The 24109-nt window shown below is 38.8% G+C and overlaps 1 protein-coding gene across 1 annotated transcript; it reads left to right on the top strand.

The window, feature by feature from the left end:
- Nucleotides 1-1985: 1985 nt before the first annotated feature.
- nlrx1 (NLR family member X1) lies at nucleotides 1986-23811 on the top strand. The gene is made up of 9 exons (XM_052110444.1): nucleotides 1986-2056; nucleotides 5929-6047; nucleotides 6163-6232; nucleotides 6343-6449; nucleotides 12621-13249; nucleotides 15973-17396; nucleotides 18900-18986; nucleotides 19302-19553; nucleotides 22916-23811. The coding sequence occupies exons 2-9, from the start codon at nucleotides 5951-5953 to the stop codon at nucleotides 23268-23270; spliced, it is 3021 nt and encodes a 1006-aa protein (XP_051966404.1). The 5' UTR covers nucleotides 1986-2056; nucleotides 5929-5950; the 3' UTR covers nucleotides 23271-23811.
- Nucleotides 23812-24109: the final 298 nt, after the last annotated feature.

Genomic DNA, 24109 nt, shown 5'->3' with positions numbered 1-24109 from the left:
AAGTTGACATTCCCTAATTTCACTGGATATTTCAGAAACGCCCATCCTGGTTTTGAAATGCCCACTGATTACTACTTTGAGATTCACTACTTTATCTGGATAGTTGAAAAACGGCCATACCGATTTTAAAACACCCACAGATTGAGAAACACCCATTATTGTTTTGCAGCGACCTATCCACAATATTCCTGAGTCCCATGACGCTTTGCAGGCGATGTGGGCGGAACTTCCGCTTAAGCGTAAACAATCGTTATGTTATGTACTAATGCAGCATTTAAAATGACAGAAACTTCACTCACTAAAAAAAGTGAGGCGATATTGTTCTTCTTCACCTATCTGTTAATGATTATGTGTTTCACAATGATGGGCAAATTCGCAAATAGAAGCATTTTAGTTATTTAGATGAGTCTTTATCCATCGATGGAAGAACCTGAGCAGACTAACATGAAAGCATATTAGCGCCTTCAAAGCTGTAAAGTTGGATGTTTTGAGAACTGTAGATAATTATGGATATTTTAAAGCATATATTGAGTCTAGTCAGAACCTGAAGAGTTTGAAGAGAATAAAAATATGCGTCCTGTATTGAATCAATACGGGATGCAATTTTTCCCATATTTAAGCTAGTCAGATGGCGTCACGGTGAAATTGCTCCAGATCACAAATTTAACATTGATACAAATGGAAAAAGTACCTTTTTTGGTAAAAAAAAAAAAATGTCTATATAACTGTTCAATAAGATCAAACAATGTATGAATACAATCATAAAGACAAGTACAGGTGAAGGAAACAAATAAGTAAATAAAATAATAAGAAAAAAAATAATATGTATAAACCATCCAAAATGTATACATATGATAAAGAAGACATAATCAAACAAATTAAAATAAATATATTTTTAACATGAATTATATATACTGTATATATTTTTATAGGTCAAGGGTCAAGAAAAATCAAATTTTAGCATATAAAAAAGATATATTATATTTGCAACCCTACATAAGGGTGAGTAAATGATGAGAGAAATTTCATTTTTAGGTGAACTATACCTTTAATATTTAACATATGTGTCAGTTTAATTTGGTAAAATTTGCACAGATCAGACAGTGCATGATACTGCCGAAGGTGATTAATGCTTGGGGGAGCCTATAAAATTGTTGTTACATTCAGTAAATCAGCTTATGATAACAGTTGAAGTGTCAGAATATAATGAAACATATTGTATTTGCCTGAAATTTAATTTAGAACCTCACAATTATATTTGAGTAATTTATCATGAGAGTTAATTGAGGTCATTTAGTAAATTTTAGATTTAGTAAATTAATTGCAAGGTTATTTTTAGTCATGTTGCACTGCAGTGCTGATAAATCAACTAATTTAGGATCTGTGGTTTAAAGGTGCACTCAGTAACTTCTTGCTTGTGTCTTCTTAGACTTAGAGTGACACCTAGTGGTGTGGATGCAGCATCATTCAAAATAAATCGTTTTCATTTACAGATGCCATTATAAATGCACTGTTCACAATCAGCCATGATTCATTTTATCCAATAATGAAAGTTTCCAATAACAAGACATTTACTGTGATTAAGCGAATAGTATTCAGCCGGTCATGTGATTATAAAATGGCAGCCCCCATGATGACCCCCATACCCCATGTAGAATAAAACAGCTTCATAAGGTTACTGATATGACGAGAGTCCTCAGCTCATGTTGTCCTCAAGCCCAATTTTTTTTTAAATGACTATTAATTTTTTTAGGAGTAAACATTTTTTAACGGGGAACATTTTCTCTGTGCACCTTTAACTTGTCCTCCGTTGGTTTTCTGACTGACCTGATGTCACTTTGTTGTTTTGATTATGTCATTGGACCTCTTAAACAGCCTTGTAAAAAGAAGAGAAAAGTAGAAAGTTTAAGTTTGTATATATGGGCGGTACTCACTGACTGTAACAGGAAGTCGGTGCGGACGATTCAGTCTAATCGTGGCGCGCAGTGGAATCTTTCCTCGTATGTGATCTGAGTGTCAAAGTGCTGGCAGTGGAAGAACAGAGTAACTAGATTCGGTAAAGACCATGAGACCGTAATTGCTAACATGAATCGTCACCATTATGCCTGATATCGTTGTGCTCTGTAATTCTGATGACTCCTAACCGTTGACTTTACATATTTGTTGGGATAAACGCAACCGCGTGTCTGAGCACAAGCTGTACTGGGTTCATCGAGTTTTTGTCGAAATCCAAAAAAAGCGCCTTTTCGCGAATTTGTTTCAGCTAGTTCTAAACAAATCTCTCATCTGCGCTCCAAAATGCCTGATAGCCATATGTCGCGACGTTTCCGTTATCTATTTAAATAACAGATAAATCTAACCTCATTACTAATGCAAACTATGTATTATATGCTTTAACATGCCGTTGGACTAAAACGTGAATCAAATCGTTCATACGGGTTGCCTACAAACAGAATACAATTCCTAAAGAAAACAAATGACAGGCTTGTAGTGAGTTGTGAAATTACTATACTATTATTAGACAGAGGCAGCCGTGCTATTCACGACTTTTTGACATTGTCCTTGTTTGTTGTAAGTTACCTCTCTTCTCTTCTCTCTTCTTCCCCCCCAAAGAGCTGTTGCACTTTATGTTGTCATTATGATTGTCTTTGAGTTGTGAGCATGCTGATAAAATACCACCTTTTGTCATAATTTTTTTTTTACTTATTTATAATGTACTGTAATTGTCTGACATATTGTACTGATTATATATATATATATATATATTGTGAAATGTTATGGAAATATAAATATATTAGGCTAATAAAAATGTGAATCTGAATAACTCGCTGTTGCATGGTGCGCCTGCTCAGTCTTGTCTGTCTGTATGCTGTCAGTGTCCTCTGCTCCGCGACGTTATCACTGCGTTAGAAAAGGGGCGTGAGAATAGTGTCAATTGCGTGATTCTCACGCTCAATACGTGAGAGTTGGCAGCCCTGTGTTGTCACTTGACACTTTAACAAGTAATAGAGCAAGTTTCCCCTGATTATTATTATGATTGTCTGACAATCATAATAATAGTCAGGGGGAAAACTTGCTCTATTACCTGTTAAAGTACACATACTTGGATAGAAAACAATACTCTCATCATAGGTGTTGATATCTAAATCACATGACCTATTTGAACATTTTGTGATGTTTATGAATGTTACCATGATTGCTGAATTTCAGCTCATCTGGCAACTGGAATTGAAAAGGAAGATATTCTAAATTGCAATTGCACACACCAGTAGTACTTCATTGCCAAATGTAACTGTGGAGCGGGACGTGGTCATGTGTCTGTCACTGGGGAGAGAGAAAGCGGTAAGGGCCATCACCTGGTGATTATTGATGCTTAACACCTGTGTCTCATTACAGTGATGACGGAGATGGGCTGGCCAATTGCCCAGGGTTTAAAAGATTATTAAAAGCATTGTGTGTGTAGATGGGTCCTGCAAACCGAAAACACGGTGTGTGATATGTGACGCGATGGCTGTTGAGGCAGATCCGGGGCTGTCCATGTCTGCTCAGTGTCACTTACACTACACAAACTTTATGTGTTGCTGGGGATTAAATTGATTCGCACCAGCGTTTATCACCCGCAAACTGATGGGCTGGTGGAGCGATTTAATAGAACCCTGAAAATTATGATTCCCAAATTCATGCACGAGGGTGCTAGAAATGAGGACAAATGGCTGGAACCCCTATTATTTGCAGTCAGAGAGGTACCTCAAGCCTCCACAGGGTTTTCCCCCTTCAAGCTCCTGTATTGACGCCGGCCCTTTGGGGTGCTTTGGACCTTCCCAAAGCAAAAATTAAATTCAATATGTCCTTGATATTCGAGCAAAGCTACACACACTGGGTCAGTTGTCACTACAAAATTTGCTCTATAATAGGGGTAACATTACTCGCGAAGTGGCAAGGACCTTTTGAGGTTCCATGGCGATTCGGGGATCTCGATTATGAGGTTAAATGAATGCACAGAGGCAGAGCACATCAAATTTACCACCTCATCCTCCTTAAATTATGGAGAGAGGCGGTCCCCATGTCCATGGCGACGGTAGTTCCTGAGAGGGCGAAGCTCGGTCTGGAGGTGAAGTTCAAAGCCGATCCATTAACCCCAGTCCCTTGTGGAGACCACCTCTCACCATGCCTGCTCACGGAGGTGGCCAAATTCCTAAACAAATTTGCAGATGTGTTCTCTCCACTTCCCTGATCTACTAACTTCATACAACACAATATTGAGATCCCACTGGGAGTGGTAGTGCTTAGTCGGCCGTACCGCTTGCTCGAACATAAGAAAAAAGTGATTGGGGATGAATTGGAGGCAATGCTCGAGATGGGATTAATAACAGAATCGCACAGCAATTGGGCCAGCACGGTTGTTCTTGTACCCAAGTGTGACGGGTCAGTCCTGTTCTGTGTAGATTACCGGAAATTCAACGCAGTGTCTAAATTTGACGAATACCCAATGCCCAGAATTGACAAACTGCTCGATCGATTGGGTGTGGCTCAATTTTATTCGACACTGGATTTAACAAGGAATATTGGCAGATCCCCTTAACTCTATTATCCCGAGAGAAAACTGCCTTTTCCACACCGTTTGGATTACACCAATTCGTCACTCTTCGGTTTGTTCAAGGCTCTCGCCATGTTCCATTGCCTGATGGATAAGATCCTCCGGCCACATGCTGCCTACTTGGATGATATTATTATATACAGTAACAACTGAGAGAGGCATATGCAGCATCTAAGAGCCGTTCTGAGGTCACTGAGATGGGGGGACTCATGGCAAACCCGAAAAAGTGCGCAATTAGACAGGTGAAAGTATGGTATCTGGGCTTACATTTGGGTCATGGGCAGGTACGACCCCAAATTGATAAGACTGTGGTTGTAGCGGCTTGCCCACATCCCAAGTCCAAAAAGGAGGTTAAACAGTTCATGGGGCTGGCAAGCTTTTACAGAAGGTTGGTGCCTAATTTTTCTGATGTCACCAGCCTCTTGACTGATCTCACTATAAAGGGGGCTCCAGATCCGGTCCAGTGGACGGAGGCATGCCAACTGGCTTTCACGAGGCTGAAATCTGCACTCTGTGGGGGTCCTTTTCTACATGCTCCTAACTTCTCTCCCCCCTTCATTTTACAGATGGATGCATCAGAGAGGGGGTATGGGGACGTACTCTCCCAGGAGGTGGAGGAAGTGGAGCACCCCGTGCTGTACATTAGACGTAAGCGCTCTTTGAGGGAGACTAAGTACAGCACGATTGAAAAAGAGTGTCTTGCCATCAAGTGGGCAGTCCTAACCTTCCGCTATTACCTGCTGGGGCGGGCCTTCATCCTCCACTCGGATCACGCCCCACTTCAGTGGCTCTACTGAATGAAGGATGCCAACTCTTTGGTACCTGTTACTTAAGCCATTAAAATTTAAGGTGGTCCACAGGCTGGGGCCGCAGATGGTTGTGGCTGATTTCCTCTCCAGGAATTGGTGGGGATGTTGCCTGCGTCTGTGTCGGGTGGTGTGGATACGTGGAGCGGGACTTGGTCATGTGTCTGTCACTGGGGATAGAGGAACCTGTAACGGCCATCACCTGGTGATTATTGATGCTTAACACCTGTGTCTCATTACAGTGACGACGGAGATGGGCTTGAAAAGGCAGCAGAGAGAGACAGACCAGTGACGTAGTGTGACCACTTAAAATTGTATCTTTGTTATTTATGAAGCTGAAGAGTTAGTGCCGTGTTTGTTAGACTGAAAAACCCAAAGACTGTGTTTGTGAAACTGAAACGGCATTAAAGGTTGACTTACCTGGACTGCCACCCCGCTTCCCTTTTCCTTCCTTATTGCTGGAACCTTTGCACTAACACTATAGGTTTGTATAACATATATAACATGAAGACAGTCTTTCTATAGGTTTTATATATGCAATGTCAAAATGTGGCGATTTGGGAGGCCATCAGGAACAGAAGTGTTAAAAAGGAGATGCCAGGGTCCACCGATAGCTGTAATCAGTAACAGGGCTCTTCAGAAAAGTAGGTGTAAAATAACCATTAATCAAATTGAATAATCTTATTTAGCATAAACTTTATTTTAAACAAATATTTTTTTTTTCTGATTGTATCATTAACTAACAGTTGTGCATTTCAGCCATTAACTTAAGACTCCAGTCAGATGGGATCTATGGTAGCTTAAAGGCATGTCGCTACTCATTTCCAATGTAAGTTGAATTCTGAGAAATCCTGTGTTTCTTGTTGTGGCATGCATGTCTTGTATTTTCAGTGAATACATTTCCATATTATCTGTGTTTTTCCTTTACTGTTTCATTAGCAAGGTGACCAGCTCTTATAAGAATACATGGAAAGAAAAGAGAACATCGATGTATTCCATCTCTGGGTTCAACCCCAGTTTCTTTTACTCCAGTGAACCAGTCACAGGTGAGTTTGTGCATTAATAATTTGCATTTGCATTAGTTACTCCTGTTCCATGCTAGTTTAGCTGCTAGTTTTATATAATTTTAATGTGATTTATCACCTTCTTAAAGGAACATATCGACAGCATTTGTGGCATGATGTTGATTACCACAAAAATTAATTCCATCTCGTCCATCCTTTTCTTAAATAAAAATAGCAAAAATCAAGGTTACAGTAATGCACTTACAATTGAAGTGAATGGGGGCCAATTTTTGGAGGATTTAAAGGCAGGAATGTGAAGCTTATAATTTTATAAAAGCAATGACATTAATTCTTAATTTAAACCTAATGTATTATTTGAGCTGTAAAGTTGTTTAAATGAACATTTTAGGGTTATCAGCCAGGTGTAAAATTGGCTATAACTTTACACAGAAAAGGTTAGTAAGTGATTTATTGCATAAAAACCATATTTTCACACATTTTGTGTATGTCCTGTGGCTATACTTTTGAAACAGTGAGTATTTTAACCTTCAAAAATTGGCCTTTGTAAGTGCCTCACTGTCACTCAGATTTGTGCTTATTTTTTATGAAAAGGAGGAACGGGTGTTCATGTGACGCCATGCGATGATCAGACGCGTGAGCGGTGAGCTCTGCATACGTTGCTAGTTTTAACGCATTTAATGATATAAACTGGTGAGATTCGATACACTGTGTTTTATAACTGTTCTAGGAGGACATTATGTCAAAAAATTCTAAATCCTCGGCTCCAGTCAGGCTTCTAAGCAACTAATTTGCCTGGTTGCTAGGGTGGGTAGAGTCACGTTGGGTTAACCTCCTCGTGGTCACTATAATGTGGTTCTCGTTATCGGTGAGGCACGTGGTGAGATGTGCATGGATGCCGCTGAGAATAGCATGAGCCTCCCACGCGCTAGGTCTCTGCGGTAATGCGCTCAACAGCCACATGATAAGATGCATGAATTGACGGCCCAGACTCGAAGGCAACTCAGATTCGTCCTCTGCCACCCGGATTGAGTCACTACGCCACCACGAGGACTTACAGCGCATTGGGAATTGGGCATGACAAATTGGGGAGAACCCCAAACATTAAAAGACACTTGGGTGCTCAAGCTGATACCCCTGAGAGGGCCACAAGCCAGGGAGTCTATTTGGCCTGATAAATGCGGCGAGAGTTGCTGGGCATGTCGGTAATGCTGACAAAGGTCGTGGCTGACTGTGAGCATCTTGCTGCGATAAGTTGATCGATCAGTGCCATGGAGGTGAAGTTCTCTGAGATGGTTACAAGAGTGAGGGATGTTGAGTCATTATCTGCTAATCCGCTAGCAACCAAGGTGAAATTGGACCATGTCTGGGAGAAGTTGGAGGATATGGAGAACTGTAGCCGGTGGAATAACGTCCATATTTTTGGAATTCCTGAGACCGAAGAGGGTCGGGATATGGTGAAAATCCTGGATGGGTTCCTTCCGAATCTGCTTGACATAACAGGCCATAAGCTAGAAATTGAGTGAGCTCATAGGGTCCTGGCGCAGAGATCCGCGGAGGGAGACAGGCCCCGATCAATTCTGGCCAAATTTCTGTGATCATCCGATAAAGATCTTGTAAGGCGAAGAGTAAAGGAAGGCTTTCTTGGAAAAATCATAGGATTTTCTTGTTCCCAGACTTTGTGAATTCGACAAGAGAGAAACAAGGAATGCCAAGGAACTTTTTCATCAATGGAAGGTAGCTTTTGCACTAATATTCCTGACCAAATTGAGAATAGACACTAAGGAGGGCTGTAAAACATTCACATGCCCACAGCAAGCGATGTCCAAGTCAGTAAGTCATTTTGTGATGCATTGCAGCCGAGTGGACCGGTTCACTGATCATTCACTTGACTGTTTGAGGAAACTGAGCATTTTTTTGGTGCTGGTTCTGCCTAGCTGCTGTTTATTTTGCAGAGAGGCACACCTTCTGGACAGTTTTGTGGATGAATCTACATACTCTTTGAAATTGTTCCACCTATTGGCTGGAGTTTGTTTTATAGATTATCTTTTGCTGTGAAATTCTGTTTCACAAAATTTGTATAGAAACACTGGACTTGAGCAATTCGAAGGCAAAGTTGTCGCTGGGGATCTCGTTGGCATACATGGACTGTTTGAGTTTGGAGAGATGGACGCCAGTTGGCGCTGTCGTGCATGGGGTTAATGTGCATGTTTTTCTGTTTGTTTTGTTCTGGAGGATGTTTGTGTTTTAATGGTCGCACAAATGTTGGAATGTGGTCTTTATAATCTTGTTTTTGACACACAAACAGTTTTTACTTATATGTGAAAATGTAATGTTAATATGAGTGGACTGTCTCTCTCCATGTGGAATGTGAATGGTTGGGGCACCCCATAAAAAGAAGGAAGGTTATTTCTCTTCTTAAGCATAAGAAATATGATATAGTGTTTCTTCAAGAAACTCACCTTTCTCTGAAGGAAGCGTACAAATTTGGAAAGATATGGGGTGGGCATTTTTTTTATAGTGCTGGCTCAAGTAAGAGCAGGGGAGTCATTACACTGATGAGTAAACATCTACAATTAAAATGTTTTAAAAAGAGAAAAGATATATTAGAAAGAGTAATTATTATTTTAGCTGAAATTCTTATTTTGCTAATGTTTATGCACCTAACGTGGACGATCAAGGCTTTTTTTATAGATCTTGAAGAGATGTTGCAAGCTGCTGGCACTCCTCATGATATAATATTGGGAGGAGACTTTAATCTTTTGATGGACTCAGTCCTTGATCATAGTGATGCAAAGGTGTGAAAGCCCCCTAGAGCAAAATTGGTGCTTCACAGGATGTGTAAAAAGATGTGGTCTTGGTCTTACAGATATTTGGAGACATTTGAACCCATCTGGTAGGGACTATACATTTTTTTCATCAGTCCATAAGATTTACTCTAGAATAGATATTTTTTCAAAAATCTAAGTCCCTAATTTTATCTGTTTTAGATTGCTCAATTGGAAACATATTAGTCTCAGATCACACCCTGGTGTGTTTAGAGGTTTTACCACATACGGAGAAGAATAAATCATATAGTTTGCATTTTAATGTATCCCTTTTGAAAAATCCTGAATTCCAACAAATGCTAAAGACTGAAATCAATGTCTATATGGAGACCAACTGCTCCTCTGTAGCATCTGTTGGCATGGCTTGGGAGGCACTTAAGGCAGTTCTTAGGGGCCGGATCAGACAGTATGCCTCATTCACCAAAAAATACAAAGCACAAGAACTCGTGAAATTGGAAGGAAATATTAAAAGTGCAGAGGATGCCCCCCTCTCTTATTTCAAGCAATTTGAGAGCATAGTGAATTCCTTCATTTGGAATAGTAAACGTCCCAGATAACAATTCAGTAAATTGTGTAGGTCGATTGACAAAGGTGGGCAAAGCCTATCCAAGATTGTGTTTTATTAATATTAATTCGGTCTCAGACATTTGGCTCATTGGTCACTTCCACCTGAGAGAGCCCCTCTCTGGTTTTGTATTGAACAGGAAGTTCTTGCCCCTATTTTGACATTGCAAATCCTTTCTATGAAACTAATCGGAGAAGGTAAATTACACCCCATAATCTTGCATTTGTACTCTGTATTGACAAAAGTGTCCAGAGTGTATAATTCAGACATTTATTTAAATGTAGCCTCGAGCATATGAAAATTATGTATTAAGTCCTCTTTCTGCTGGACCGAGTGGATTGAGAGGGAGGTAAATACGCTTGGTAATCCATATGTGAGTGGAGTCTTGAGAACCTTTGAAATTATGGTTCAACATTTTGGGATTCCCAGATCTCAGTTCTTTAGGTTTTTACAGCTGCACCACCTGCTCTGTACTATTTTTGGGAGTAACATACACCCCCCTAAAGCGGCAGATACTCTTGAAGTTGTGATTACTGCTTTTGGAAAAAAGGAGAAAGATTTAATATTGGTATTAGAGGAGGGAGTGTGGGCTAGGATTCGTGACCGCAGACTCTCGTTTATCATCAAAGGATTGAGTGTTACACAGAGGCCTGTACTCTGTGGGATCGATTTGGAGGTGGAAGGTTCATCATGGTGTGGAGTGGTGTGTCACAGCATCATCGAACCGAGCTAATTGTCATTGCAGGCTACCTTAACGCTGTGCGTTACAGGGAAGACATCATCCTCCCTCATGTGGTACCCTTCCTGCAGGCTCATCCTGACATGACTGTCCAGCATGACAATACCACCAGCCATACTGCTCATTCTGTGCATGATATCCTGCAAGACAGGAATGTCAGTGTTATGCCATGGCCAGTGAAGACCCCGGATCTCAATCCCATTGAGCACGTCTGGTACCTGTTGTATTGGAGGGTGAGGGCCAGGGCTATTCCCCCCAGAAATGTCTGGAAACTTGCAAGTGCCTTGATGGAAGAGTGGGGTAACATCTCACAGCAAGAACTGGCAAATCTGGTGCAGTCCATGAGGAGGAGATGCACTGCAGTACTTAATGCAGCTGGTGGCCACACCAGATACTGACTGTTACTTTTGATTTTGATCCCCCCTTTGTTCAGGGACACATTATTTCATTTCTGTTAGTCACATGTCTCTGAAACATGTTCAGTTTATGTCTTAGTTGTTGAATCATTTTATGTTCATACAAATATTTACACTGTTAAATTTGCTGAAAATAAAACTGTTGAAAGTGAGAGGACGGTTTCTTTTTTTGCTGAGATTATTTATTTATTTATTTATATATATGTGTGTGTGTGTGTGTGTGTGTGTGTGTGTGTGTGTGTGTGTGTGTGTGTGTGTGTGTGTGTGTGTGTGTACTCTCATGTGTGACCACAAGGATGTTTGTTGAGGGTCAGGGTGGGGATTGGGAGGGGTAATAGTGGGAGTTAAATGTTGATTTTGTGAATATATGTTTTGCTTTCTCAATGTAGAGCGGAGGAGGGCAGGGCCAGGCTGGAACAATGCACGCCCGGTCCCCAATCAGCCTGATGGGTGTGCGTGAGGGATAGAGGAGTATTACAGGCAGCTGCTCTGTGTGTTTATGTTTGTGTGTTTTTTGTTTATTTCTTCATTAAACTATTATTTTAATTGTCAAGCTGGTTCTCACCTCCTCCTTTCCCTTAGTCCCTTTACTTTGTTGCTGAAACTCGGTACCAGTGTAAAGCGATTAATGGAAAGGAGGAGGCGAGAACCGGCTTGACAATATAAATAATATTTTTAGTAAAGAACTAAACCAAAAGACACAAACACACACACACATAGGAGGACAGCTGCCCGTGAACACTCGCTCTTTGTTGCACCACCATCCACAGTCTGCCTTTATCCCTCTCGGAGGTTAATTAGCCTGATAAGGGGCCGGATGTGTAAAATCATGACCCGGCTCCACCGTCCGCCCTGTCACAGTCCATTTTGTGAATCAATGACAAATGTCATCAGAAAAAGAAAAGGAGGAACAACTCAAAATTAATTTATGTGGTAATCAGTTTAATGCCACAAATACTGTTGATTGAGCTTAACTTGTGTTGAACCCAGAATATTTCACTGAAAACAAAAAATTCTGGTTGTGTTTTGGCTGCTCTTTGTCATACAATGAAAGTAAATGGTGACTTGAATGGGGGCTTGCTGAAAATCTTCCTGTCTTAAATAGCTCTCTCATTTCCATTTATGTAAATTCAAATATGGCATGGCAAATTTCTTGATGTATCATATTTGTATGTGGAATGACAGTGAGAATTGAAAGCCAGAGCAGAAATGTTCAACAATTAACGGTTTTGTGTGAGTAACACCAAAATTGAAATGGTTACTCATTGAAACTTGATGACTTGAAACTTGAAAACTCGTTGATGACTTCAGAAGACTTGGGATGTAGCACACAAATGGTATGGACTACTTTTATGAAATTTTTATTGTGCTTTTTTGGTCATTTTTGGAGCTTATCAGCCATTTTTGGAAAATGACAGAACATTCATTTTCATTGTTTGGAAAAGAGCAGCCAGGACATTGTGCAAAATAACATGGAGAAGAGAAAGTCGTATGTTTTTGGAAAACCATAAGGTTGATTAAGTGATGGCCATAAAGTAATTCACTTTTTTTGGGTGAACTGTTTCTTTAAAAAAATTGTTTTCAACATTCTGTTGTCAGCACATAAAATAGTAGTGTTTTTCAAGTGGTATTAAAATTAACTTACAGATCCCATTGAGATCCACAAACAGAAGCTGGCATTATGGTTCAATCATCTTCCTCAAGAGGAGAGGCAGTTTGGTGGCTACTTTTCTCCCGAAACCATGCACGTGGAGCCACGGATTCTAGAGCGTCATCCAGATAAGGATAGAGGCCTCTCAGTAAATTTTTTTAAGACAAAGACAAATGTTTCTACATGTCCCTCTTTGTCTATGGAGCAGCTGTTTGAGCCTGGTCCTAATGTAAACAAAGCACGAGGACTAAACATTTTGATATATGGGGCCGTTGGCACTGGGAAAAGTACTGTTGTCCGTAAATTGGTGCTGGATTGGTGTGATGGATCTGTCTTGTCCCAGTTCAAACTTGTGTTGCCCTTCTCCTGTGAAGATCTCTCCCATTTATCCAAACCAACATCCCTTCGAGACCTTGTGGGCAGGAAATACATGCACCTTCGCAAGACACCTTATCTTAGTGGAGATAATGACATGGCTAAGGATGTCCTCTTCATCCTCAATGGCATGGAGAAGATGAAGCTGGATTTTCGCATTGGCTCCACAGAGTTATGCAGTGATCCCAATGAGGCTCTCCCATCAGGAGCTGTTTTTGTGAATCTACTTAGGAAATACCTCCTACCTGAGGTATGTGAACTCTGTTACCTGACATGTTACATGATATAATTATTCAGATTCAGTCATTTGTGGGTTTGTAGTAGTAGGGTTGTCACGATACCAACATTTGAATACACATAAAATTAGAGTAAAATGTTTTGTCTTAGTTTTATGCAACCAAATTTGAAACGGTGTTTAGGAAAAATCTTTGCTGGCTTGTAAAGGGTTTTTTGTTTTGTCATGAAAAAGAAACAGAATGAACTAGCTATTCATTAACCAGAGGCGTGGGCGCTGTTCAATGAGCCTGCCTACAAAACCACAGATTGTACAGAACTGAACTTTACGTTACATTTTAAAATCTTTATTTTAGCATCAACTTTGTGTACTTCATACACACGTGACGTTATTTGTGTTACCTTACCTTTAAATTAGGGCTACAATGGTACACAAAATTCATGGTTCAGTATGCTCTCAGTTTTGGGGTCAGGTTTCGGTACAGCAGGAAAAACAAATAATCTTTCTTTATATTATTTATTTTGAAAACACAGTGGCTGATGGGCAGCAATTCTTATTGTAGAGGTGCATTTATACATGACTGCACTATTTCTTCAACAAAATTACAATACAAAAATGAAGAGCCTCTTATATGCTCATTGTTTAAAAACAAATAATAATGAAAGTAAAAAGAAAAAGTGCAATAATAAATAACTGTAACAAAATGAAGACATTAGCAGTGCAGATTTATGTTTATTTGCCTTTCAGCTCACCATTATCAGAGGAGAGGGCAGATCTTTTAGCATTGACAATGTCCCCTGCTGGACAATTACTACAATAATAAACTACAGAATTGCTGAAATGCTTTCTTGTAGGAACTTTATAATAGGGCTCAAGCATGTTAGGCAGATGCTTAAATCCTGTGTTCTTGATGACGGAGTATATATCAGCAAAAATACTCCAATGGCGTTCGTTATCGCTTTAATCCTGTCTGAGCTTGCAGCGAGAGGCTGCTTGAATGCCATGGCGAGACTTACACAGGCTGTTTATGCTTTGCTCCCATCAGCTCAAGTGACACTTGTGGATGATGTCACACAAATGAGTATAATGTAAGATGTGCATCAACAGAGTTGACACAGCCTTCGTCTTGTTCACTACTCGTGGCCAGTATTACTGTAGTTTACTGCAAAACCATGATGCTCTCAAACAACAGATTTTAGAGACAGCGGTGGGTCTTCAATCTCTGGCTTATTTAAGTCAGACATATTTATATTTTATTTAGTTCCATCACATTGGGAAAAATATCAAGCTAGCTTGTATAAACTTCACATGCATTTATTTATCTGATCTTGAGTTTCTAGTGTGGTTCGCTCTGTTCTGTTACGTTTCCTCCCTGTCTAGGGGTGGGGGAAGAAAACTAACAAATGATAAAGAAAATATTAACCAAAAAATTTTAAAACATTTATTAAATAAAACATATATGGAGGTCTTCAATCCTGTCCCATCCAATAACAACCACAACAGCTTGCAATAATTGTGTTAAGTTGATTTTTTTATAAACACAAAACGAAGCATTAAGACTTCAAGAGGGCACCAGGCCAAAATAATAAACAAAAAGACTCTAGGTGAAGGGAGACACAAACTACTTAACCTTACAAATAAAGGAATAGAAAATGAACAACAGAAATCTATTCTCACTCCCCATCTAGCCATAACAGGAGAAAATAGGGTTAACAACAAAAATGGCATCCACCTCTCTACTGCTTCCATAAATGTTAATGGGTGGAAATAAGCACACACCCACCATGGACTTTATTCTCACAAGGTTTAAAGTAACTGTTTACCATTGATGCAACTTCAAGTTCTTATTAACATCAGCAACTAAACACAAGAGCTACACATCCTGGGCCAGGAGGAAAGAGTCTCCTCAAGCTGACTTTCCAACCCAGCTTTATCCACATGTTCTCATGTTCCACCAATCAGAGCAGCTCAGCACTTGACCTTAATCATTGGCAGCTGATGTCAATTAATCTGGTTGGGAAAATGAAAAAGGGAGAACACAAGTAAAAACAAGGAAGACAACAGAAAATATACAAACACTGTGTAATCAATATACATCAACCGCTACACCCATAGATGTAACAAAGAAATAAATAAATACATTAATAGTAAAGAAATACATCCTGGGATGTAACACATTCACCCATACTTACAAAGCCAGGCCTTGCCACCAGCAAAACCGGAATTGTAACCATTTTTATTCACTCTCTTACCTTGAACTTTCATTATCATGTTTATGTGACAGATTCGGGTCTTACGACGTTGATAAGGATTACGTACAGCATAGTTAGTGTCTCTTCGCTTTTCTCAACTATGTGTGGACCAGAGAATTTCGCTTGCATGGGAGAGTCAGGAACAGGGAGTAGTATGGATCTCCTGGTTGAAAACTGCGCACAAATCTTTGCTGGTCATAATGGACTTTCATCTTAGACTGAACTTAAATAAATAAATGAAAAATAAAGAAAAAATAACGGGACATAACGGTTAAGTTTTGATTTGCTCCGCAATCGTTTTTCATGTTAGTTATACGTGGTTTGTGTTGTTCGTTATATGTTGTTTTGATATTGGCATGCTAAGATCTGTAATCATTCATGTGACTGCACCTTACCGAAGGCCCTGTGTTGCAGCCCTAATTTAGATTCATGTTTATTGCAACTAACAGTTTCTTTAACATTTCATATGATGGATTGGTTTTACAGGCCAGCATTTTGCTCACAACCAGACTGTCTGCTGTGGACAGAGTTCCGAAAAAATATATAAACCGCTATGTGCAGATCTGTGGCTTTAATGACCCTGATCGCCAAAGAGCCTACTTCACAAGCAGACTCTTGCTACAGAATGAAGAAAAGCCAGGTAAGACTGCTGAGACCCTTATAGAGATGCTGTATTTAAATCTACAGCGAGAGAGTCAGTTAGCAACAGCATGCTTCTTACCATCCTACTGCTGGCTTACCTGCGCCACTCTTCATCTGCTGCATTTTACTGATGTAAAAGCTCCAATTAGAACACTAACTGGCCTCTACACAAGCTTCATGAGGCTCAACTTTGGAGGAGAGGTGATAAATGTGGATGGGAACGTATCCTCACAAGAGCAAGAAAACTCACTCATGCTGTATGTGGTCCGCACTGTCGGGAAGCTGGCATTTGATGGCATCACCAATAAGCGGACATCCTTCTCTGTGGAAGAACTGGAGCAGTGGGTCGGTGGTAAGACCAAGACGGATGAAGAGCTCCGGCAACTGGCGGTGTTTCGCACAGATGTTCTTGACTTCTTCCTGGTGCCTTGCGATTATCATGGAACAAATCTTGATTCTGGTGAAAGACGCTATGCATTTTCTGTCCCAGCCATGCAGGAATATCTGGCTGCTCTTTATATTGTTCTTGGCGAAAACAAAAGTGTCCTTGAGAAGTTGACAAGACAAGTATCAGAGGTCTTTGGGCAAGCCAGCGAGGACATCACAAGCTTACTGAGCATTTTGTCTAAAGTCATACCTTTCCGGATCTTTGCCATTTTTAACTTGCTTAAGTTGTTTCCAAAACTCTTCGAGCAAGTCAGCAGCCACAGCAAAGGACGGATCGCTAGCACCATGGCAGCAGAAATGTTTCGTTCAGAGGATAGCTTCAATGAAGACGTTCTGGACCAAGTGGAACAAAGTCTGCTCGGAGTGCACGGTCCCCAACCACAGCAGGAAACTTACACCAGGGCCTTCGAACTCTATCCTATCTTCATCGGTGGACTTCTTCATTATGGAAACAGGAAGCTGTTAGATCAGCTTGGATGCAACATCAAGAGTCAGACTGTTTCTCAGATCACTCGAGCACTCAGGAAATATCTGATAAAGGAGATTCATAAGAAGCAGCCACCAGAGGAACTGATGGACCTGCTTGTCCTTCTGTATGAGTTCCAGAACCCTCGGCTTACAGCTGAAGTGTTGCAGTCCATCAAGACCATCAACCTGTCTACTGTGCGCATGACCCCACTAAAGTGCTTTGTGTTGAGCACGGTGCTGGGCTGCACACGCTCTAACTTCCGTCTGGATGAGCTCAACCTCTCCTCCTGCCACATCACTCCAGAGTTACTGCAGATGCTTTGGCAAGCCTTCAATCACACTTGCATCCTCAAGTGAGACTTACACTCATCATTGTGCAAACTAGTCAATGTTTGGCATGCTTGTAACATTTAGAGTTGTGCATAAAATGTGAAACTATTGAAGCATACTTCTGAATTTATGGCACACGCTTTTTGTTTGACGTTATAAGCTCTTTAGATTTCTCAAATAATCTTATTTGAATAAATTGAAAATTGAAACCACAGTAGTTCATAGTATACATTCTAGAGCGAGGTACTGCCAACCACCTTGCGATGCAGCATATCGTGTGGCATCATGATATCATCATTGAATAGCGATTAAAACTGTAGCAAAATAGCGAGAGACCCAGCCTGTCCTTGAATGAAAGAATGAATCTGCGGGTTAAGCTTCATACTCTCTCACGCTTAGAAGTGGATCTGACCGTGCTGAGAAACACCAGTCTCAGAGTTTGCGATTATTTAGATGACATGCTTCTTCATTATAGAGCGCAACAGTCTGGTTCCATAGGGGAATTATTAATGATCAACTCATAAACAGACCTACCGTGAGATCCAAGGTTATTTTTAATCAATGGTATATACTCCTATGCTATTAGTCCATATTATTTCAGCTTCATATTTAAAAATTGTGTTTATTAGCAAAACTCCTGGTGAAAAACTACACTTTCCATGATCCTGAGAAGGAAAATCCATTAATAAAAGAATTGCGGCAAAATTGCCTCACAGCGACCACCCACATGATGCACTTTGAATGACACAATCGAGCTGGTCTCTCTGCACTCTCAAACTACTAATGTAATTTTTATATATCTGAACTTTTAATCAATAGGTTTTTTTGTTTCATAATTTTAATCTGATTACATCATTCAAAGTGCTTCATTGGATTGTAGTTAATTCCTTAATAAATTCCATTAGAATACAGTCTTGTACCTCTGTCTTTTTGTCTGATTTTCAGATTTTTTTCTTTTTTACATTAAAGCTTGTAATCTCATGATTCACGTCAGAGTTAGTTGGTTTGGTCTTAGAACTTTTTTATGAAGTACTTTATGAAATACCTATGGGAAAAATAGTTCCGGAACCAGGATGACTGAAAGTGGGCGAGCACTGTTGCGCTCTATTAACCTGTAGGATCTGATATTAATAGAAATAAATAAATACAAATATCTACACAGGGATCTAAAGTATTAATACAACATCTTGAGCAGAATTATTGCAAGATATCAATATACAATTGATTGTATTGGCACAGCCCTAAAACACTCACAAGTATATGAATAACCCAAATGTTCTGAATTTCCTTCCTTTTGTTGATTTAAAGTGAAAGCTTGAGTATTTGTTGGTATTGACATTTTAATACTGTAATGGATCTCTTAACAATGAGTTTTACTATAGATTCAAATGTTGTTGATTTGCTTGCAAAATACAATATTTCCTTTACCTGCACATTTACCCTTAGTTTTTGATTGTCTGCCTGGGAAATAGATAAACTATTGGCATGTGTGTGTATTTTTGATTGTTGTCTTCTACTGTCTTCAGTCTCCAGTTTAACAGTCTGGGTCCAGAGTCCTGCATTCTTCTGCGAGATCTGCTACTTGAGCCCAACTGTACAATTAAGTCACTACAGTAAGGCTACTTTCAATAACACATAAAGTACATTGTACTTTACTTTATATTTGTATTTGAGGTAAGAAATAAGATATAGTTTTATACAGAAGACTAATTTAATAATTGCATATGTATTTTGAAAAAATACTTTGCATGTGCAATGTATTTATTTTGCTCAGGAATGAAAATAGGCATTTAAAGGGTTAGATTTAGCGCTTTAAATTCTTGCACAATGTGCATGAAATCAGTTGATATACTGTATCTGTTTGTGTTTGTAATGGAAATGTTTTTTCCTGTGCCTTGTGTATGAACTTTCTGTTGCTCTGATCACAGGTTGTGTGATAACTACCTGTCGGACACAGGCATCAGTCATCTACTGGATGCTCTGTCTGGTAACCACTCTCTGCAGCAGCTGTCTCTGATGCACACAGGCCTTGGGGACAGTTCAGCACAGCTGTTGGCAGAGAGACTGGGTCAGCATGATAGGTTAAAGGAACTGAATGTGGCCTACAACAACATAGGAGACAGTGCAGCTCTTAAACTGGTCGATGCCTGTCGAGAGCACCCCAACATCCACACAGTACAGTGAGTATAAAAATAAAAAATACATGCACAACATTTGAAGGGTTGTGTCGATACCAAGTCGATATGAAAGTATTGTTAATGTTAACGGAATTTTGTGCCCAGGTACTGTTTGTCTGCCTTTTGAATGCTTTCAAACGATCAAAAACACTAGCGTAATTGCAGTCGTTAATTCTTAAGCTTAAATATGTGAACGTTACAATACTCACTTTACAAATATAAACACATAGAGACAAGACATAAACACTATACATGTAAACATAATTTTAGTGTGATAAAATAACTTACTAACCTTTTCTATGTAAAGTTTCAGCCAATTTGACAACTTCATTACCATGATGATGTAATGTCAACAAACCCTAAAATGACTGTAAAAATTGCAATTTAACAGCACAAATAATACACAAGTTTTATCAGGAGAATTAATGAAAGTGCTTTTATAAAATTATAAGCTTCAAATTTCTGCCTTTAAACACTGTAAAAATTGGCCTCATTCACTTCCATTGTATGTGCTTCACTGTGATATTAAGAAAAGGAGGGACGAGTCGAAATACATTTTTGTGGTAATCAACATTATGTCACAAATTCTGTCAACTGAGCTTAACTTGTATTGAACCCGAAATATTCTTTTAAGATGCGTTTTCGGTGATTGATCACAAATGTACCATTACACCTGGTCATCTGTTTTGTCCACTTGTGTTCAGATTTCGAGGAGAGAGTCTCTGATTTCATGAGGACATACATCAATCATTAAGTCTGTGTATTACTGAATGAAGCGCAAAAAAGTACAAGACGAGAAAGAAGGCGCTTAAAAACAGGAGCACAGTTCTCTTAATTATTCACAAACATGATGTTTAGAACAGAATTTATTTTAGTGCAGTACCTGGAACTGAGCTTCTAGTGTGCATGCTGCTCATACCTGTGTCCCTGTTGTGCATGTTCATCAGTTCATGCTTTTTAAATTTCTCGATCCTATGCTTATTTCCCTTTAAATTCCATTTAAATTTGTACCATTTGCAAAAGAAAACATTTATAAATAACAGCTGAAAACAATAAAACGGCGTGTAGGGAGGGTTTTGTTGTTATTTTCAAATAATTTTTGTCTCTTACTACTCGCTACTTGGCCCTCATTTTTCAACAAACATGAAATAACGCATTGTACCTGTTTTTAATATTATTTATGCTAATTTGCAAAGAAAAAATAACAAAAACATCTGAAAATAATAAAGACAGTGGGTAGGGAGTAGGGTTGCAATGGTATGAGATTTTCACGGTATGGTAACCGTCTCAGAAAATATCACGGTATACGGTATTACACAAGTACTATTATCAGTGAAAACAGAAGGGTTATTTTATTTATTTTTGAGCAAACACTTTATTATAATTGAAACTTGAAACCATTTATTTGATTGAAGTATGTGTAAAAAAAAGTCTCCCTTTTGAAAATAAAATAAAAAATAAGAAAGCTAACAGAATTATAATAATAAACCGAATTATAAACATGATAAAAAATATAATGTAAATATAACGTGTTATATAACTAAAGCATGTTAGTTTACATGTTAGCATAGCATGTTAAATGAACTACTAAATGAAAAATAACATCAGCTGTGTGAGCTTTTAAAGTAATGTCAGTACCTCACTCAGTGCTTACCAACTGGTTTTGCTTCGGGACAGATTTTACATTGGAAATCAAGTGTCGACCTGCCATAGATTAAACATAACCTGCATTTAATGTATCCTGGGTTGCATTTCTTTTTATGTTGCATAGTTGTATTCCTGGTTTTGCAGTACAAGGACATGCATCAAGTGACATTATTTTTGTTGTTGATGTCAAAATCTACAGTTGTCTCTCCCCCTTTTAAAACTTTAAGAGCATATGAGCTCATTATTATCCCGTTTGTTACCTAATATTACATATTTATACACATATTACACAGAAGGAAAGGCTCCTCATTACCATGGTTAGTGTGCTAGTCTTAAATAATAGTAATAATAATAATAATAAATTAACGTATTTATGAAAAATAAATACAAGCTGAAACATATCTTGAAACTTTAACTAAAACTGCCACTGTTGATATAAAATGAGGTTTAATAGATTCTACCTTTTAGATTATTTCATATGAAACTGAAACATTTTTTCAAAATATAAGTTTCTTTTACTCATGTAAAATCCTGAAACTAATTTTAAAATGTATTAATTATTAATATTTTTTTTAACTATTTTGTTTAAGGGGCCACATCGGGCTGTAAGTAGTGCATGGGGAGCACATTGTATTACATTTGAGATGGTTTTTGTATCTTTTAAGCCCAGAAATAGTTATGTACTCAATTTTCTGAAGTGTATCTGTGACTAGTGAGACTATTCTGCAATTGCCTGAAGTATTATTTTGCTCTACAAAGATAGATACTTTTCTATCAGGCATTAAAAAACTGAAAAAAGGCTGAGATTATACATTTATTTTGCCAACTCTACTTCCCTGTTAATTTATTATTCAGTTTTAATAAGAAGAAGAAAAAAAGAAATGTATAGACTGTGAAACCGGTATACCGCTGCAACCCTAGTAGGGAGATTTCAGTGAAATTGTATTTTATTTTTTAATTCGTTTTTGTCTTCTGCTTACTAATACCATGCCCTTCTCTTGCGCTCTCACTCTATTTAATTGGTTTTGGTTCATAATGGTCTCTCACTCATCGGGACAGTGCACACACTTGAAGACATTTAGATTTCAAGCTGTTTTGAAAACGGTCATAACGTCTGGGACTAGTGTCAGCATGTCGCAGGAGCTTGGACACAATAAGACCGTTCGTTGTATGATCTAAGTCTTCCCTTCACAGACAAAAAAAATCAAAGGAGACGAGCTTGAGTCGTGTAGTGTCCACTAGGCATTAATGTAATTGGATTTACGTCAACATTTTGGATCTTGCTGTGTAAATTCTGCCTAATCGACCTGTTGCTGTCTATTGAAAGGATAGTCTATATTCTCTTATCCTTTACTTCCCATTAAGCCATCTCAAACTTGTGTGACTTTCTGAACACAAACAAAGATATTTTGAAGGATGTATGAGATGTTTTTGAACATGCAATGACCAAGCCAATGGGGCCAAAACTTTCAAGCACCAAAATGGACATAAAGGTAGCATAAAGGATATCCATCCAATACTGGACTGGTTTAATCCATGCCTTTAAAAGCGATATGGTCACTTTGGGTGAAAAAAAGTCTTTATTCTCTATAAATCTTGACATCCGGCCCTAATGGAACACAGTGCAGGCTCCAGGATGCTTATTCTTATCATCAGATATTGCTTGCTTATAAATTAAACTGATTTGATGTTAATTGATGTTTTATAATTCCTCCCAGTCTGTACCTGAACCAGCTGACTGATGTGGGAAAGCAGTCACTGTATATACGTGGTGATCCTCGGTTGAAGGAGGGCCGGCACGTGAAGGTTCTGGCTTCTGTGACCGAGGGCTCTAAAATCTCTGAAGACTGGCACCCCATTCTGAACGTTATTGGGAAAAACTCCCTTTCCTGGGAGAGGAAGCGTGTACGTGAGCATCTGCTTGCCTTCTTGAAAGATCTAGAATGGGGTCGGAAACAGCACCCAAGTTTCTGGAAGAAGCTGCACTTCCGGCGAGTGGAGAGCGTTGTGAGGCAAACCCTGAGTATACTGGAGAAGAGCAGTGATACAGGAACAGGGACTGGTACAAAATAGGAGTAAATTGAATAGTGACTAATTTTTCTAATTAGTGACCTCAATATTTCCCAGTGATCTTCCATTTGTTAAATGTTAATTTGATTGTTTATGAGTGAATCCGTTTTTTTTTTTTTGGTTACTTCATTATAAAAATACTGTGACATTTGCATTTTATTTAATTGTTTCATTGAATATTTGGTACTCCAAAATATGTTGGGTCACTACTTGAAAACTTGTGCTTGTTGCACATTGGCACACGTTTGTCGCCATTTCCTATGCATATGTGTTCAGATTCTTTTGTTATGATAAATTTAGGTATGGTTCACACTTCCCACAGTCGGATTTGTGTGTGCATGATCAATATCTTCAAACTGTGCTTCAGTGTCAAATGGTATTTTAACTAAGACAAGTTGTAAGCCTGAAAACCTACTTCTGCAATAGTAATATATCTTAATTTGATCTGTGATTAGATTTTTTATATTATTAAAAAAATATATATATTTCCACTGAAATGTGCTATACAGTCACAGCAAAATGTAAAATATATAAATATTAATAAATGTGCTTCTATTAAATCACAGTTTGTCTGAGTTGTCTCACTTTTAATGTTGTATTTCTATCATAATATTCTGCTTTCTTTTACATTTCTACTGACTCAAACAATCTGCTTATCAAAGATTTATAGACAGGATCTTAATGTGGCCTTAGTTACAGTTAATTGGCCATGCTTATGTAATGTCTTCAGATCTGATAATGTTAGGCTCTTGCAGAGGTGTTGTCTCATAAACCAGAGATTAAATATTAATCTCTTGTGTTATTGTGGTGGAAAAAGGAGGAGTCATACTGACAATACTGCT

This window comes from Xyrauchen texanus, chromosome 38 (assembly GCF_025860055.1).
Source record: "Xyrauchen texanus isolate HMW12.3.18 chromosome 38, RBS_HiC_50CHRs, whole genome shotgun sequence".
Classification (NCBI taxonomy): Eukaryota; Metazoa; Chordata; class Actinopteri; order Cypriniformes; family Catostomidae; genus Xyrauchen; species Xyrauchen texanus.
The sequence above is the reverse complement of the archived record's forward strand: the minus strand, read 5'-3'. Positions and strand labels throughout refer to the sequence as shown.

Coding starts and splice junctions, on each gene's coding strand:
- nlrx1 (XM_052110444.1), top strand. CDS start 5,951: ATGTGGCGATTTGGGAGGCCATCAGGAACAGAAGTGTTAAAAAGGAGA. Junction 6,450..12,620: donor CTCCAGTGAACCAGTCACAG/GTGAGTTTGTGC, acceptor ATTAACTTACAG/ATCCCATTGAGATCCACAAA. Junction 18,987..19,301: donor TGTACAATTAAGTCACTACA/GTAAGGCTACTT, acceptor CTCTGATCACAG/GTTGTGTGATAACTACCTGT.